Source organism: Dermacentor variabilis, chromosome 7 (assembly GCF_050947875.1).
Source record: "Dermacentor variabilis isolate Ectoservices chromosome 7, ASM5094787v1, whole genome shotgun sequence".
NCBI lineage: Eukaryota > Metazoa > Arthropoda > Arachnida > Ixodida > Ixodidae > Dermacentor > Dermacentor variabilis.
This window is the reverse complement of record NC_134574.1, coordinates 63,446,946-63,464,695: the sequence shown is the minus strand read 5'-3', so window position 1 is coordinate 63,464,695 and position 17,750 is coordinate 63,446,946. Positions and strand designations below refer to the sequence as shown.

Below are 17,750 nucleotides of genomic sequence, written 5' to 3'. Positions count from 1 at the left end.
AGTCTCTCTCCTTGTCACAGTCTGCGAAAGACACACGACACTGCCAAATCATATGATCCAGAGTAATGATGCCATTACACTTCTCGAAATTTATTGTTACCTCTCATTCTGAATAAAGTTCGTTAATAAATTCTCGACTGAGATAAGTTCTTGTCTCTAACAATCGCAAAGACTCCGCTTGAGCTCTGTTGAGCTTAGCGTGTTGCACTGGAAATTTCCTTCTTTTCATGTAGTAATGCTTCGTGATTTCATTAATTGTAAGTAATTGATCGCTGTTCTCTTCCTGTATATTATTATGGTCCTGGTCGAGTAGTGCGCGGACAGCAAGTCTTCGTGCAGCTGCGTTAGCCATCTCGTTTAAATTTTTCCGAGATGGATGAAGAGACCCCGTGCGTGCAAGGAAACAGCGGATTTCGATCCCTTGGCTGTCCAACTCACCGATCAGCTACGCAGCCCTTGTGGCTACAAAGCTATTGGTAAAGTGTCTAATAGCCACCTTAGAGTCACTATAAATCTTCGTCCACTTATTATTCCTTAAACAACTGCATTAGCTAGCTATTCCGCGACTGTCGTATCTTTAGTCATGATAGTAATAGTAACCAGAACGAGACCATCTGCAACTACTACTACTCCTGTAAACGCTTTCTTTCCTCTGACCCATGCAGCATCTAGAAAAGCTGCGTGTTCTCTGTCGTGTTCTGTCTCTTGCAGGAGAGCTTTCGCCCTTGCGTTTCGTCTATCCAGGTTGCGCACCGGGTGCAAATTTCTGAGCAAAGGAGTCGTCTTGATTATCTCTCTTATGCCATAATTTAGTTCTACTGTGTCTTCACCTGAAATTTTGGATTCGGTTGGGCACCACCTTACCTCTTCGAGTATTGTTCTACCTGACCTTGTTTCAGAGAGCCTCTCTCTGTGGGCAAGTTGCTGAGTTTCAATTATCTCGGCTATTGTGTTGTGGAATTCCAGTTTCATTAACGTATCATCCGGGGTGTCAATCGGTAATTGAACTGTTCTTTTGACAATCCTTTTATTTTTCTGTTCAACTTGTTTAGCTGTGTCTGTGCCTAACTGAGCATCGCAGCTACATATGAGAAATAACACAAGGCGAAAGCGTGGACCAGTCTCATGGCGCTCTCCTCTACCAGCCTTCTATGTGTGTTAATCGTTCTCCTTAGCAATCTCATTACCTCGCCAGTCTTGCTTCTCTTGTGCTGTGTCGTCCTTTCGTTTTCCCCTTTTGTCTCCAGGAATAACCTTCAAACTCTAATAACCTAAGACGCGGCTGGGGCGGAGCGCAAAGCACCAAAGAGAACCTTGAATTCAAACAGCCCATCAGGTGTCACAAAAGCAGCCTTTTCTGGATTGCACTCATCAACCTCCAGTTGCCAGTGTCCACTTATAACGTCCATCGATGAGACGTAACCAGCATGCAATAGCCTCTCGTGGGCATCGTCGATGTTTGGTAAAACATACACATATCTTGCTATCTTAACCCGAATAAACTTGTCATTACTGATAGAAAATCGCAGGCTACTACCCATATTCTTTACGAGTACGACGGCAACGTCCAAGGGTACTTATAGCGCAGCTCTTAGGTGCTTGTTCCTGCGTTGAGCGTCGGTGTGCCTCGGCATCGTTTCACAGCGTAAACGAGCAAACGAGCACAGCGAAAGATGAAAGCGAACGCGGTCCGCAACGGGAGATGGAAGAAGACAGCGCGAGGATTAAAGCGCAAGGGGAGGCTACACTGAACGCTCTAGGTAGAAAGTATAGGAGATGAGTATGGCGAAAGGGTGAAGAGCAAAGCAGAGTGGCTTATCACACTACGAAATTGCCCCATAGTATTTGTAGTCTCACTGTATGCGCGACGCGAACTGCATGATGTTTCCTGGAAGCCACGCGATTACACTGGACCCTCGAAGAGTCATGCATAAAAGCCGCCGCGCTTGACCTGCAGGTCATACTGTCAATGATCGCCGACTCTGCCCGCCATTATCGTTGTTCTTGACTGTTACTTGTTTTGCTGGGCACAAGAACGCCCAATAAAGAATTATATTTGTGCCTCAAAGTTTCGACACTGGGTCGTTCTTCAGTGTCACTACCACGACACAATATATTCATAATAGAAAATGGTGTCAGCCACTTCTTTACAAACAATGGTCGACCCAACTCGTGTACGAGCTTTGTCTGCGGCAGCGTCTGCCTGAGCAGAGGCTCAGTGGCGCCGACGTCAGAATCCAGAGGTGTGCGCCACGAAAGTGCCTGCTCAGGGTCTTCGCCGAAAGTATATTGTTGTTTGTAACTGTACGCACTGCCGGGAAAAAAACTTACGCACCATGGTATCTTTGATGAACGTTCAATTCGCGAGCAGCATATAGCAGTAGTCCGTAAAACAGTATGCGACAATGTTGCTAGCATATTCTAGTCGGGGCCCGAAATGCAAGTACCAGACTAGATTGAAAGGTGGCTGAGACATTTAGCTTATTCTCACCTCTGGTACCCCCAATACTTTGTCGGCGTGTGTACATACATGTCTATTCCGAATTCTTTGCCTCACTCCATCGCGAAATGCTTACAGCGCTGGAGCTTCGCTCAAGTTTACCATTTCAGAGTATCGTAATTGGCGGTAATTTTTTGACGGTTGCGGGACATCTTAAACTTTTTTGACCTGCTGCTGTATGTCTTGAGCACTTAGCAACGCGATACGGATTATGCCGGATGGGTATTGCTGTGCCCTCCATGATGATGGGGTGTGTAGCCAGTGGCGGTTCAGGCACTTGAAAGGCTGTAGAGAAGGACTCCTTAAAAGGGCCAAGCTGTTCTCTGAGACAGTTTCTGTTGCGGCGCTAAACCTTAGGAAACGTCGGCGACGGATGCACTTGGCATGGTATCGGTTTTTAAAATTTTTTTGTCTCTCTTGTACAGCAAAACATTGTTGAGCGTGGACGCCTTCGTCAAAGTGTGCTGCAGCGGCACCCTAATGATGTACCGGCATTCATTGACGAAATTTGTCAGCAGCTCTTCTGAATGACCACCGTCTACGCTGACGATAGCATGAGCGCTTGTTCAACAGGCAGGCAGGCAGACAGACAGACAGACAGACAGACAGACAGACAGACAGACAGACAGACAGACAGACAGACAGACAGACAGACAGACAGACAGACAGACAGACACCACTGAAAATTTGTGAAGTACCCACAGAATGCTAATTGCAACAAACATTCTCGCGAAATCCATCTAACGATGAATATCTACGGTAATACGATTAGAATTTGAGTATGTAGCCACACACGCTACTTAATCCCAACACCGACACGTGTATGCCACTGTGTTCTTGTCGGACTTTCCACTACCCACGCTGCACCACCTCGCAGCGCCGCCGCGAAGTCTGTGTAAGGCAAAGGTGCTATTTCTCCGATCACCCGAAATAGTTTTAAGTATGTTTTAGGGCCAGCTCTTTACCGCCCATTCCTGTGTTGAGCGGCGGTGTCCCTCGGCGTCCTCGGCGTAACCGAGCAAACGAGCACAACAAAGGATAAAAGTGAGAACGCGGAGCACATAGGGGAATAAAGAAGGCAATAGTGAAGAGAGTGCGAGGAAGGGTGCAGGGCAACCATGAGGCGGAAAGCGAAAGAAGACGGCATTTGCGAAAGCGCAAGGAGAAAAGCGTAGAGCCGCACAAGACGTCTTTGTGGCGGCGAAAGCTACGAGATGGTTCAAGAATAGCGTGTCGTCGTTTGTTCACCGATGGAGTGAGGAGAGCGTGTGCACCAATACCATATATGGAAACGAACACAAAGTGCTGCATGAACGGAGGTCCATCTGCGGCGGCTGCTGTGAATCGTGCCCACGCGTCATCCACGCCCAGCCTCTCGCGATGTCCGGATTAGCAAGGTGTTCGCACCACATTTCGGTTTGTTTGTAATGTGCCTCACAACACAGATTGTTCGCACCAGCCATACTACTCACCACGTTGTCTTCCTAACATGGGCGTTTTACCTACATAATTATAATACAAAACATTCACGTGCAGACCTCTTTCACCTGTACAGCGGCGCTCAAATTTCGCATTAGGGAGTGTCGCAATCGTCGGTGATATTTTTAAATCTCTAGGCACTCTTTTCTACCGCATGCACATTTCGAGGACTGACTATTGATGTATCTAACTGTCTTCCGTTCAACTTGGGTCACTGGTAGTTCATGGTTCAATGAGCAGTGGATCCGCCTGCTGAACAAAGGGAACAGGGCTCCAAACAAACTGGTAAGCCAACTTGTTTGCCGCTGTTCAACGAACCTTTTTGACGGCAGCTTGAGTCACCATTGATGCGCCATTGAACATGTGCCACTGGATACGCACCATTCTTCAAGGAAACTCTTTGATGCTGGCTTGAGTCACTGGGCATGTGTCACCCGGTGTGTGCCGCTCTTCATCAACCCGTTTCATGGCAATGTGGGCAATTTAGTACGATGCACTGAGTATGTGCTGCTTTGAACGTGAAAAATCCTATAAATTTCTCCGATGCTTAGTGGAATTGAATCCTCCTAATGCAGTCCCTCAAGCGGCACCTTAAGAAGGTGCCGCTTAAGCTGTTAAAAGCGCAAGAGAGGAGCCCGGCTGAATATTACTTTCGGCCTTGCTAATGCGATGTGTCGCTGCATTGCTTCAGATCGTATCTCATCAGTGTCCATATTAATCGTGAGATTATTTTAACGGGAACGTTGTTAATTGAAGAGCGGCACATACAACGTCTGTTAGAAAAGAATCCTCCTTTATTTTTTTGGCGGACGAACACTTGATGGATACGAAACAAGTGCGCTTGCATCAGCCGACCTTGATCTATCGTGCGCATGCACGGATTATTTCCCGCCTGCCGACAGCGTCAGTCTCTGGGATGCAGCGTTTTAGTAAGGTAGTGCGCAGTGATCTCGTCGGTTTTTTTATTGCAAGGGAAATAGCGGAGCGGCTGGAGCAGCGCTACTGCATCACATTTTGCGAGAAAGCGGGCGCCAGCCAAGCGGAAACGATTCGCAAGATTCAAACGGCTTTCGGTGATGATGTTATGAACAGCACACAGATCAAGGAGTGGTAGAACCGGCTTAAAGACGGCCGCACATTGGTGGCTCCGGTTGGCGATCAGCATGCCAAAATGACAAGGTCATTGCCGAAGTGAAGGCTGTGGTGATGCAGGACCGTCGTGTCACTATCCAGGAAATTGCGGAAGAGGTGGGCATCAGCACTTTTTCTGCAGATTATATTATGGCCGAAGATTTTGCCATTAAGAGAGTTGCGGCAAAATTCGTGCCGAAGCTGCTCACGGTGGAGCAAAAGCGACTTCGTGTTGAAGTCTCACAGGACAGGCTGGATCCCACAAACAGTGACGCCGACTTCATGAACACCATAATCACTGGTGACGAGTCTTGGGTGCACGGGTACGACAAGGAAACCAAAGCTGAGCCGTCACAGGGAAGCATTCCACGTCACCAAGACCAAAGAAGGCCCGCCAAGTGCGCAGCAACGTTCAAGTGATGATGACTGCTTTCTTTGACTCGCGCGGTGCGGTACACCACGAGTACACACCACAGGGTCAAACAATCACCAGAGAGCTTACAATGATGTCCTCCATCGCCTACGTGTTGCTGTGCGGAGTTGTGGTCAACAGGAAATTGGCGCATCCGTCACGACAATGTTCCTGCGCATTGTTCGCACTTCATTCAGATATTTGGTTAAAAACCAGACTGCTGCAGTTGAACAGGCTCCTTACTCACCTGATATGGCCCCCTTCGACTTCTCTCGGTTTCCAAAAATCAAGAGGTCATTGAATAGAGCGCGATTTCAGACAAGAGAGGACATTATGGCTGCAATGACAGCTGAGCTAAACACCATTCCGAAAGAGGCCTTCTTGGAATGCTTCCAACAATGACAGCACCGCTGGGAGAAGTGTGTGCAGTCTCAAGGAGACTACTTTGAGGGTGGTTAGGTTTCCAACGATCCAGTAATGGCAGTTTTCTTTCTTCTGCCAAAGGTCGGATACTTTTCTAACAGACCTCATGTGCAATGGTACCACGTCAAGTGACCCTACTCCGTGTCAAGCTCGCACAAAGACTTTAGAGGAAAAATATGGTAGTTTTCCTACCACACTAAAGACAGATGCCGCGCAGTATCCCAAAAAAGAAGCCATGACGGCCAGTATTGTCGACCGTAACCTTCAAGAGGTGGTCTGGATGCCGAGCCGCACTGCCAGCGCCCTAGTAGCGGATGAGACAGCCATCGCCTTGGCCATCACCTCTAGTCTGACCAACAAGTACGTTACAATTATTACTGAATCCCAGGCAGCTTGCCGTAGCTACGCGAGAGGCAGAATATCTTCGACTGCCACCAACTCCTCAAACAAGCGTCCCAATTACCGGACATTGAATTAGTATGGACTTGAGGATACGAGTCCCTCCGTGAAAATCAGCGTGCGCACGCTGATTTATACGCCCCATGCCTCCCGTGCGCCACAAAAGAGGGATACGGCCGCATCTATGGAGCACTACCTTTACAATACAACGCCATACTACAACACCACAGATTGAACAGACCACAATGCCCACCTCCACACAAGATCCTCTCATGTGACGACGCTGTAATATGGCGACAATTACAAACCAATACATACCCCAATTTAAGCAAACTACACGCAATAGACCCTACAATATACTCATACGAATGTCCCCTTTGTAGCGACTACGCCTCCCTATATCACACCACATGGGTGCGCACCAACGTCAAGGCAGCCCGCAGATACCCAACCCCACACCCGAGAAACGGGAGGCCGTGTTGACTAGTTCGGACCCTCGTAACTATCAGCAACTGGTGCGGCGGGCTCGGGAGACAGCAAGAGCCGCAGCAGCCCTGGCCTAAGGGCGCGTCGCGCACAAGCAGAAAAACACCTGCTTGTCCTTCCTTTTTTTAAATAAATGTTTTTCCTCCTGCTCCTCCTTTGTGTCCAGATGGTTTATTGAACGGGGACACACGTCCAGTGCCAAATATCCAGTGACCCAAGTTTTTCTGGCTATTCACTTGAAACCCAGTTTTCCCAGCACAGCAGCCCAAAGGAAGGGAGGAAACAAGCAGGAATACGGAAAGACAGGATGGCAGCCCGATGGGCTGGTGATTAGGCCTTGAAGCACCCACTCCCAGTCAACCACCTTATTGGTAGCACGGTTAGGGAAACAGATAGATAGCAAGACAGTAAGCTCCTGGAAAGTGTGTCCGACATGCAAAGTACAAAAGCCACATTAAATATTGAATTAGGGCTCGAATGCAGATATGGAGCCTTGGTGCCCCACCAGAGCAGCCCATTGCACTAAGGATAAGGCCACAATCGCATGTATACTTCTTTCGTACCAACACAAACTATCTCTTTGAGGTGATCGCTGCGTGTTGTTGATGATGATAATTTTCTATGTTGCACACGCCCACGATAGGAGATTAGCAAAGAAGCGGAAAGTCTATCTATAGTCTACGCCAGCGAGCCCTCTTCAATGTTTATTTTGTGTTTGTGCTAAATAAGATTTCCATAGCGAGTATTTTTTGGATGTGCACTCTGGACAAAGCGATGTTAAAAGCTTTTCTTTCCTACCATGGTGTTCAGGCTGTCGCCGTTTATTACCTGCCCATGGCAGCAAACTACATGTGCGTCACGTAATCTTAATTACCTAGCTTTCACTTCTTTCTCTCGTAATCTTTTTTTTCCGCATTACTTAGTTAACCTATAAATGTAAGCTGTGCTGCACACCGGTATTCGGAGTATTACTGCGACATTAGAATGCTTACACAGAAACGTAAAGAGAAATAGTACAACAGTTCTTTAGGGATATCATCCCCATATAATTCTAGTTAAATGTGCCCTGCTCTAGGTGCAACCACTACTCGAAAAGAAATCGAAAGGGAACATGCAACGTAATGCACGACAGTATCTGGTGGGCTACAATATTTAGTTTCATTCACGGGCGCTGTTCGTTGCAGCCTTTTTTCTGGCGCGCAACCCAGCATGTTTACCTTGAATATACATAGAATGCTTTCCAGTATACTTGCCTTTGTTGCACTTCCTAGCGCAGGCGATGCGTGTTCCATGGACGCCATCGCGAAGACAGTTGTCCCACATGAATTGTTCACACTGGTGGGAAGTGCGATTGTAAAAATATTTCCACATCCTCAGGTTTCCACAGAATCTCACTTCCTCCATTAATGGTGTAGAGCACCTCCTACCACTGTGGTGGGAACTTGGATTTTTTGCACCTAAATGGGACCAGAAGTGCTTGATGAATGTCGACGTAAACACAAACGCATATACGTTCATTTGTTTGTGAATGATTCGGAGGGCAAATACCCTGATAACTGCAGCTGGTCCTTGGTGCGTGGTAACATCTTCCGCAAGTTAAATTAAAGACCAACGCATTCAACGCTGGCTTGTTTGCCGTCATCGAATATAGCGTTTATGTTGGCCCTCTTCAAGAACCTAATTAAACATGGAATCACTCAAGCCATCAATGAAATCATTAATTTTGCCGTGAGCTACAGGGCGGGAGTGAGCGGAGAAAATGCCGTTGTTCAACGGTTTGAAAAAGCTGCGGTCTCCCGAGACAACAGTGGAAAACTGCTGCAAAATCAGAGCGACATATACATGTCTCTGTCGAAAGAGTTATAAAAAATACGCCTGCAGCAAATTCAATAAACAAACGCTATGCAAATTGGAAACACGAATATACATAACCTCAAAACTATGTGCATATAGAAATTAGACGCAATAAAGTTCACAAGAAATAAGCTGAGAAACGCGTATATTGGACGTATGCGCAGACATAACAAGTGCAGTACTAAACATACGGCGTGAAGAAGTACAAAATAAACAAAGTGTAGCAAAGAAAATGAATACGAGTATCAAGAACGACAGTGAAATCACATCATATGATAGCATGCCTCTCTCACAGAAAAGTTCTAAAACGTGTCCATTCTTTAATGTGAGCAAGTAAATTTGTTGCCGGCGTCAGTGATTAGCCGCTGTGGATAGTGTTTCGGCAATCTGTTGCTGGCCATGGTTTGAGCTTGAATATGGGATATTCCTGGGGAGCTGGTTCCCGTATTGATACGTGAGTTTGGCTTGTCGTAAGCTCATAATGCTTAAAAACGCATCTAGTATTCGTATTATGTTTAAGGAATTCGTATTTTTATCTGTCTCATGCTCGCCTAATTTTGTTTTGTGAAAAGAGCTCAGTACTACAACTTCCTAGAAATTTCCATTTGCCTTCCTACTGTGAATAAATGTCTTCCAAATGAATTCCTAGTCAGCTCCGCGTATAGAATCTTTATTACTTCAAAAAAGCATTTCCTAAGGAACCTCCTACACGCAAGCACAAGCCCGTTTATTTCAAGACAACTTTGATTGTTATTCTATCTGGTCAATGGTTAGAGCAATCGACTTGCACAGTCACCTTGGAGGTGATAAAGGTGACTGTGACTTTGATTTTGTAAAGGTTAAGTTGATTGTTTTGAGGGCGCGAACATTAGTGTGACGAAAAATAGATCAGTGTGTGATTTTTCAATGTTCCGCTAACTCAAGGTGTGTTGAGCTGAGCAGGGCATACTTGTGTTTCCATAATTTTACGTTAAAGTCTCTGCCACAATGACCGTCATACATTTTGGCACAAAATAATGGCAACCAGGAACAACGGCAACTTCGCATGGGACGAATAGCTCCTCATGCTTTGAAATAAAGTGATCCACATCACTATCTTGAGCTATTACATTGGTTTTAACATGATTACAAAGTTTGAAACAATAACTCTACTCTTTGGACTAGAAACTGTAGACGATTCTTTTCCTGCATCCGTTTCACCCTCTGAAATACAGGGTTAGTCCTTCTGGAGCCTTTGTATTCAGTTTTATGGGCCATTTTCTTCAATGCAGAAATAAACATTTTCTTTTGTTCTGCATAAAAGAATTCGTGGAGCCGCTACATTTATATGGGGACGGATGAGCAGCGAAGCTGTTTGGGCTGCATACGTTATGAAATCGTAATTTTTTTTTCTCATATGGCACCACGCTACACCCACACGCAAGCCACGCGGACAAACGCCAACGCCACAGTCATTCCCCTCTCCCTTTACTCGTCTCCATTGCTCTAGTGCTGTCGACATAATCTTTATCCTCTCCCCTACTCGTCTCCACTGCTACGGCAACGTCACCGCACGACCACTCGCCTATCCATCTCCATTCCTGTCCACATGCCGCGTCCCCGATACGGACTTAGGCCGCCCCCCAGTGTCCCCCCCCTCCTCAGACAACGCATGCAGTGGATGTATACGGGGGCTTGATGTAAAGAGCGTCATTGTTGTTTTGCGACCACGGCATCACAGTCAGGAACAGTTTATAGGCTACCACCAGCGGCTTAACCTAAATTTGGCTGCTGCGGTGGTCGCAGAAACAGGCCTTTCGGTAACTTAACTATAATTTCTGATATGTCCTGCGATCATACAAGAGACTGACGGGGCGCTTATCAGGAAAGGTTTGCCCATGTCCCTCTTCGATGCAACAAGAAATGCCGAAGGCCTGCCACAAACCCTTTCGACTGCCCTTGGGTGCTATGCAGGATGCGCCGAGTTTCTCTTTCGCACGAGTTTTACCCGAGTCTGCTCCGCGGCAGTCAATGAATGGAGATAGCATGAAACGGATAAAAACACTATGGGAAAAATATCGAAAAGAAGCCGCGTATAACAAAATAATATAATAATTTAATAATAGTATAACCGTGACTGTACCGCAGTGTCACTGCACACATGCCGTGAGCGGCTTGTCCTCCTCTGTGGGGTGCGTCAAGGGCGTGCTTCCTCTTTCTGACATTAGACAATTTTAGTAGTGCGTACGTAGCGTACGCAACGGCGTTGCGTACGTAAGATCGTTACGTTCTGCAAAGTGCGCATGTGCAGAACGCAACACGAACGGTATGTGATGCGTATGCGGCCTCTGCATACGCACGCATGCGATTCTTGCGTGCGCACGTATGGAGACTTGCGTGCTGCCCTCGTGGTTCTCGTTTGTTCGGGAGAAAACGAGAAAAAAGAGTTTACCAAACTGGCAGCGTCAAAGGCGACCAGCGGAAGGCTGTACTTTTCAATGGCCTACAATTTGGCTTTGCTGCGTGAAGTGAATGCGCAGAAGCCATTCGTGGACCCTGCATGGTGGGAATGCATAGAAAAATATAGGAACTTTGTTTTAGAGAAAATTTTCAGTCTGTCCTATTTGCGCGAAATACTCAACCTGCTTACGACGCAGTTCGTGGCAAATGAAAGTGCCAGCCTCAGAAGGCAAGTACTCGGCTTTTATTTTTCTGAATATGATTCGCGTATTTCATCCGAATTAAATGTAGAGTCCTAAAAGTGGAGGCCTAAATATAGTTCGACGACGCGGGAACACACCCACACGGTACATCACATTAGCGAGATCAACGGCGTCTAGTTCGACCAACGGTTCGACGTACTGATGGACGCAGGTAATGCGCTCCGACGCGCCTGCTGTCGAACGGGAACGCGAGCGTCGCTCCTGTCCAAGCATACGTGCCTTCGCATCGCTCCACAGGAAAGACCCGAATGCCAACTTATTCGACAAGGACCAGTCCTCAGACACGGCTCGGCTCCTCTAGAACATCATCCGAACATTTTGGCCAACTTCTGCTGTGATCGGACCAACGTACTGTGAGTTTCTGTGCTTTTGTCACGGACCTGGCAGGGTGCTCAGCTAGCCCTAACGGCTAGGGGAGTAGGCCTACCGTCAAGTACGCCAACGGCCCGCACTCCTTCAGCAGCAATGGCCCCGAAATTCGTCACCGACACTGATGGATGGACCACTCGAGTATCAAAATGTTCCCAAGGTACGCAGCACGTTGCAACGCTCATTCTGCGTCCGCCAACTGGCCTTTTCCTACCTCAGTGGAGCCCGCGTACGCTTCACGACGCGCTAAGCGTCTCAGCAGCTCTGACTGCTGCAGAGGCTCGCGCCGCTACAGTAGACATCAAAAAAGAAAAGAACTTGGCTATAATAACCAGTGATGACCCCTCGGCGACAGAAAAACTCCAGCGCATTAATGAAACCACTATTAATGGCAAAACTTACCCTGTCCACATCTATATCGCTTCACCCCATAACTCGTGCAGAGGTGTGATGCACAACGTGGAACTGAACACCCCAACCGAAGAATTGATGCATGAACTCCGAGCCCCAAATTATGAGATTATTGCGGCTCGTATGATGGGTAGAACAGCCACTGCAATCATAACTTTCAAGGGCTCACATGTACCTCGCCAGGTCATCTTCGGCGGAGGTGTATACCGCTGCGTCCCTCACCGACCCAAGGCGCAATTTTGCTCAACATGCTTTGCTATAGGACACCGATCAGACGTTTGTCGCGACAATGGAAAACAAAGGTGCAGAACATGTGGAAAGTCTGTCGGAGATCCTGTAGGGGATCATGACTGCAAACCAGGCTGCCCTAATTGTGGCAAGGACCACAAGGCAGATGACCCAACTTGTGAAGTGCGACGAGCCGCTGATGGAGCGGTCAGAGAAGCGGCCTACCTGAAGCGTTTGAAACAACGAAAGGACGACAAGCAAATGAAAACAGTCACCATCGCAAGCCGAAGCCCAAGCCCAAAACGCAACTCCGACAACACATCGAGAGACAGAAGTAGCTCCAGAAGCCGTCAGCGGTCCAGGGGCCGCAGCCGCTCCAGAGGCAGGAGCCGATCCAGGGGCCGCAGCCGATCTAGGGGACGCGGCCATTCCAGGGGCCGGGACCACTTCGGGGACCAAAGCCAGTCCGGCAGCAGTGGCCAGTCCGGGAGCGGCGGCCAGTCCGGGGACTGCAACTGGCTCGGTGGTGGCAGCCAGTCTCCGGATCACAATCATTCCCGAGGTCAACAAGACGAGCAACCCGCAAACCAGCGAAACGTGAGTCAGTCACCCGGCACCTCCCCTTTTCCCCCCGTGACCTATGCATCTCAAGTTCAAACACGAGCTCACAAAGTAGCCAAAGATTATAAGAACGCTCTGCTTCAAACTCGCAGACCTAATGAAATGTCAACACTATCGTCACAATCACTAGAGCCTACCGAAGGCATGGACATGCAAGCAGAGGCACACGCACCTGAAGTTACACCATTGGGTGATATAGAGCAACCCTTATCACAGGAAGCAGAACCAGCGTCATTGCAACCGACAATGAAAAAGGCAAGATACCACACAACAGCCCTACAACACCTTGAAGCAGATTTTAAGCAACTAAGGGACGAAATGAAAGACATGCAAACCAGTCTAGAGGCCAAGATAGCTCAACAGGTTGCTGCTCATGTTGAGGAGGCGCTAAAAACATACACTCAACAAATAATGAGCCAAATGCACTCCCTGTTCAACGAGCTCCTCAGGAGCCAGGCAGAGGCGATTGTCTCTACGCAAGTGCAGGCTGCGATGGCCGCATTACCGCGCCAGGAAGAGCGCGAACTACCTAGAGCACGTCGATCTACCAGCGTAACGCGACCCACTCCTTACCCTACAGCGGGCGCTCCGCAAAATCATCAGTAAAACAATGGCGACTAATCTGGTGGTGTGGCAGTGGAACTGTAGAGGGATTGCTCGAAAACGGGGCCTTCTCACGCAGTACATTGCCGCTCAAGATCGTCGACCCGACATTCTCCTACTCCAGGAAACTAACCAAACACCTCATCTTGCAGGCTATACGGCGTATAGCCATAATTCTGCATTGGCCTTTCTTATTCGTAAAGATATAGCGGCAAATGTTGTCCACAGCACTGAACAGAGCCTCACTGTACGTGTCTTTCCTACTAAGATTTTCAAGAGCAAGGCACAGCCCCACTTATTCATCACAAATGTTTATAGCCCGCCAAAACAGAAAGTAGACTTCTTCAAGGAGGTTGCGAATCTGCGGCCAACGAAGTATTTTGATCATCTAATAGCAGGCGACTTCAACGCGCCACACACTTCATGGGGATACACAAAAAACTCCTCCAAAGGATCCGCACTACTATACCATATGCAACAGGCCCAGCTAACTCTCCTTAACGAGACCGACTCCCCGACGCGGCACGGAAACTCCGTAGAAAGAGATACCACGCCTGATCTCGCCTTCATTAAAGGACGACTGTCAGCGCAATGGGTTAACACGCACGATACTTTAACGAGTGACCACACTGTCATAAAGATGTTTCTACAAATCAAAGGATTCCCAAAACGCCAGCGCAAGCATCGCCTGACGGATTGGAATGAGTTCCGGAAGACACATGTAGGAGACTTCCAAAACATGCACTTGAAAGATTGGGTAGAGATGGTCAGGCAACGAATCCAATCACACACGAAGGAAATAATAGAGAAGTGGGAGCAACCAAGCACGGTCAGGCATCTTCTTCATCTCTGGGAGGCACGACATGCCCTCATTAAGAGATGGAAAAGAAATAAGCTCAATCGAAAACTACGCTCACGCATCAACACGCTCAACGAGCAGATCGTCCACTACACTGAACATCTCACTCGTGAGCAGTGGTACGATACGTGCAACAAGCTCAATGACACATTGAATATGAGCTCCACGTGGAATCTCATCCGATCACTCATTGACCCAGCCCAGACAAAGACAGAAACGTCCCATAAGCTCCGAAAGCTGCTCGAAACATTTGAGCATACCGATGACCTATTCAACGAGCTTATAACAACACACATTGCGGATCCAGTGCAACCACAGTATGCCGACTACAAAAGCGCAGAGCCAGAAAATGAGGGTCTCACCGGCCCAATCACATTAGCGGAACTACAGCGTGCCTTAGCAGAAGCAAAGCCGAATAAAGCGCCAGGACCAGACCAAATTACGACAACACAGCTCCGCAACCTTACAGAAGCCGATCATGCATTCTTACTTCAGCAAATTAACAATGTGTGGGACACGGGCAGCTTGCCTGAAGAGTGGAAGACAGCCAGCATCATTTTCATTCCGAAGCCTGGCAAGCCCCAAGCCATAGCGAATCTGCGTCCAATATAGCTAACATCATGTGTCGGCAAGCTAATGGAGCGCATCGGGCTTAACAGACTTCTAATTCACCTTGAGCAATCACAACACCTACCCCATAATTTGATTGGATACAGACATCACTTATCTACTCAAGACGTTCTGCTGCAGCTACACGAAGAAATCACGAAGGAAACAAGCAGCGCTCAACTTAAAGCTATTCTTGCCATAGACCTCAAGAAAGCTTTTGACTATGTTAACCACGATGCTATGCTGCAAGAGCTCGAAGCTACTGGCTGCGGAACCAAGCTTTATAACTATATTAGGGACTTCTTACGGAGTCGCACGTACACGCTACGCGTAGGCGACATCACCTCACGACAGTATCCCCATCCGCAGAGAGGTATCCCGCAGGATTCCGTGATCTCGCCCACTCTCTTTAATCTTGCCATGTGCGTAGTCCATAGAGCGCTACGAGACATCCCCGACATCAAGTATGCGATCTACGCAGATGATATCACCATCTGGATCAACACGGGTTCGCCAGGGCATATCCAAGAAACTCTCCAACAGGCTATGAACAGAGTGCATGAGGCTGCTCAAACTATTGGCCTTATATGTGCGCCGGAAAAATCTGAGTTGCTACTGGTCCATCACAAAAGATGGAGACCGCCCACCATACAAATTGTAAACGAAAGCGTGCCGATTTCCCAACCAAAATGTATTAAGGTACTCGGTCTCCATATCCAGAAAGATGGAGGTCCCGCTGCGACGGTGCATCACCTGCTCAGACAAGGAGAACAGGTGCTGCACATGATGCGTAGGGTCTCCAACCGAGCAAATGGAGTGAAAGAGGCGGATGTGCTTCAACTAAGAAACGCACTAATTATGTCGCGCCTGCGCTATCACCTGCCCTATACCAATCTCCGCAAGCAAGATATCAATCGCCTTGATGCGCTCATCAGGAAGGCGACAAAGCTGGCCATCGGCATCCCGTTTAGTGCCAGCACTAAGCTCCTACTTGACATCGGTTGCCATAACACGGTGGAGGAACTAGTCAGCATTCATCGTCGTTCCCAAGAACTGCGTTTGCAGCGCACGTGTCACGGTACGCACATCCTCCACAGCATCGGCCATCATCCTGAAGCTGCGCCCCTTCTGAACACGCGCCCACTACCCCCGAAACAACGCGAACTTCTAACTATAGCTCCACTGCCGCGCCACATGAATCCAGAACGAGGCAAGGAGAGGCGACGACAGCGAGTTGCCTACTTCAAGAGGTACACGGCAAGACACCCTGACGGCATATACTTGTACGCTGATGCTAGCGTTGGTGCACGGGGCTCCGCTATAGCAGTCGTGAATAACAACCTCCAAACTCTACATACTGAGTTACTCCCAGAGACAGATCCGACCTTAGCGGAACTGACAGCCATCGCAACTGCGATCAAACACATGCCCCTTAGTAACTCAGCCTACCCAAGAATCATATTTACCGACTCCATGGCGGCTTGCAGGAAATTGTTGCACAACGATCTCCCTGCCCACACTTCGACATTTATTCAAGAGCACCTTCAGGGTCCTCTGGAAATCATCTGGATACCTGGTGATGACGGACTGCCGGGAAATGAAAGAGCTAATCAGCTCGCCTGCGAGACTTTGAACCAGGCACCCTGCATTCCGCGACCAGCCCAGACGAAAAGGTGGGCTCCCCTGCTTCTGCGGCCATATCAAGAGGCAAGACGCAAGTTCCCCAAGCTCAGCAAAGTGCTCACCCGTGAACAAGGTGTACTGATTCGTCAGGCCCAGACTGAAACACTCCCTACACCAGCAAGAATGCACCTCCTCCGCGGCCTCTTACCTGAAGATCCCCCACCCTGCCGATACTGTGGCGAACACCCGAACACATCCCATATCTTCTGGTCCTGTGGACCACCCCCACCTCCCCTTCCTGCCCCCACAAATCTTTCCCCTAAACCCCATGTCGGGTGGCTGACAGAAGCAGCCAGCGCCGACGACCAACGGTACCTTGCGGCGTTTATCAGTGCTGCATTGAAGAATGCCGCAAGCGAGGCTCTGGACTGAGGGCCTTTCCAAGTTACCACCGAACATGAAAATAAAGTTTTTTCTCTCTCTGCTGTCGAACGCTCGCCCGCTTACGTACGTAGGCATTTCTCAGTACTAAAAGCCCTGACGCGACACGCACTGCTACGTTCCGCAAAGCACTTGCGTGCTGCGTACGTATCGTTATGGCGCAGGGCGGAGTACTAAAACTGTCTATTATCTTTCTATCCTCCGTCGAATGCGAACAGGGCACCTGCGGTGCATTTTTGCATCTACACTTTCTCTCGATCAAATGCATTAAAATACAACAAATAATATTACAGAGATATTATTTCTTGACGCATATGTTTTCCCTTTTGAGTCCTGTAAATTTCTGATGACAAACGGAGATCGAGCGAATTATGAAATCTTGCGCTTTGATCTGCGAGTGGCCACAATGAGGCGAATGCTTACAAGCGGATACATTCGAGGCTTGCACCCAGGAGGCAGTTCATACGGTGACCAGGGGCGGAATCTTATAACGGTTCGGAAAACGAACCGTCTTCGCTGTTTACATCACTAAACGTACCTCTGCCAAGCCAGAGGTGGAAGAAGGGGGGATTCGACCAATTGACGAGAGGGTGCTACTTC

The 17,750-nt window shown here is 48.3% G+C and overlaps 1 protein-coding gene across 1 annotated transcript in view; it reads right to left on the bottom strand.

Annotated features, from left to right (window-relative positions):
* The window catches only part of LOC142589088 (uncharacterized), a 45,075-nt gene that overhangs the window by 7,265 nt on the left and 20,060 nt on the right, over positions 1-17,750 (bottom strand). Inside the window, exon 2 of the mRNA XM_075700875.1 lies at positions 8,084-8,287. Within this exon, the coding sequence (XP_075556990.1) occupies positions 8,084-8,287 (204 nt within the window). The remainder of the gene's footprint in view (positions 1-8,083; positions 8,288-17,750) is intronic.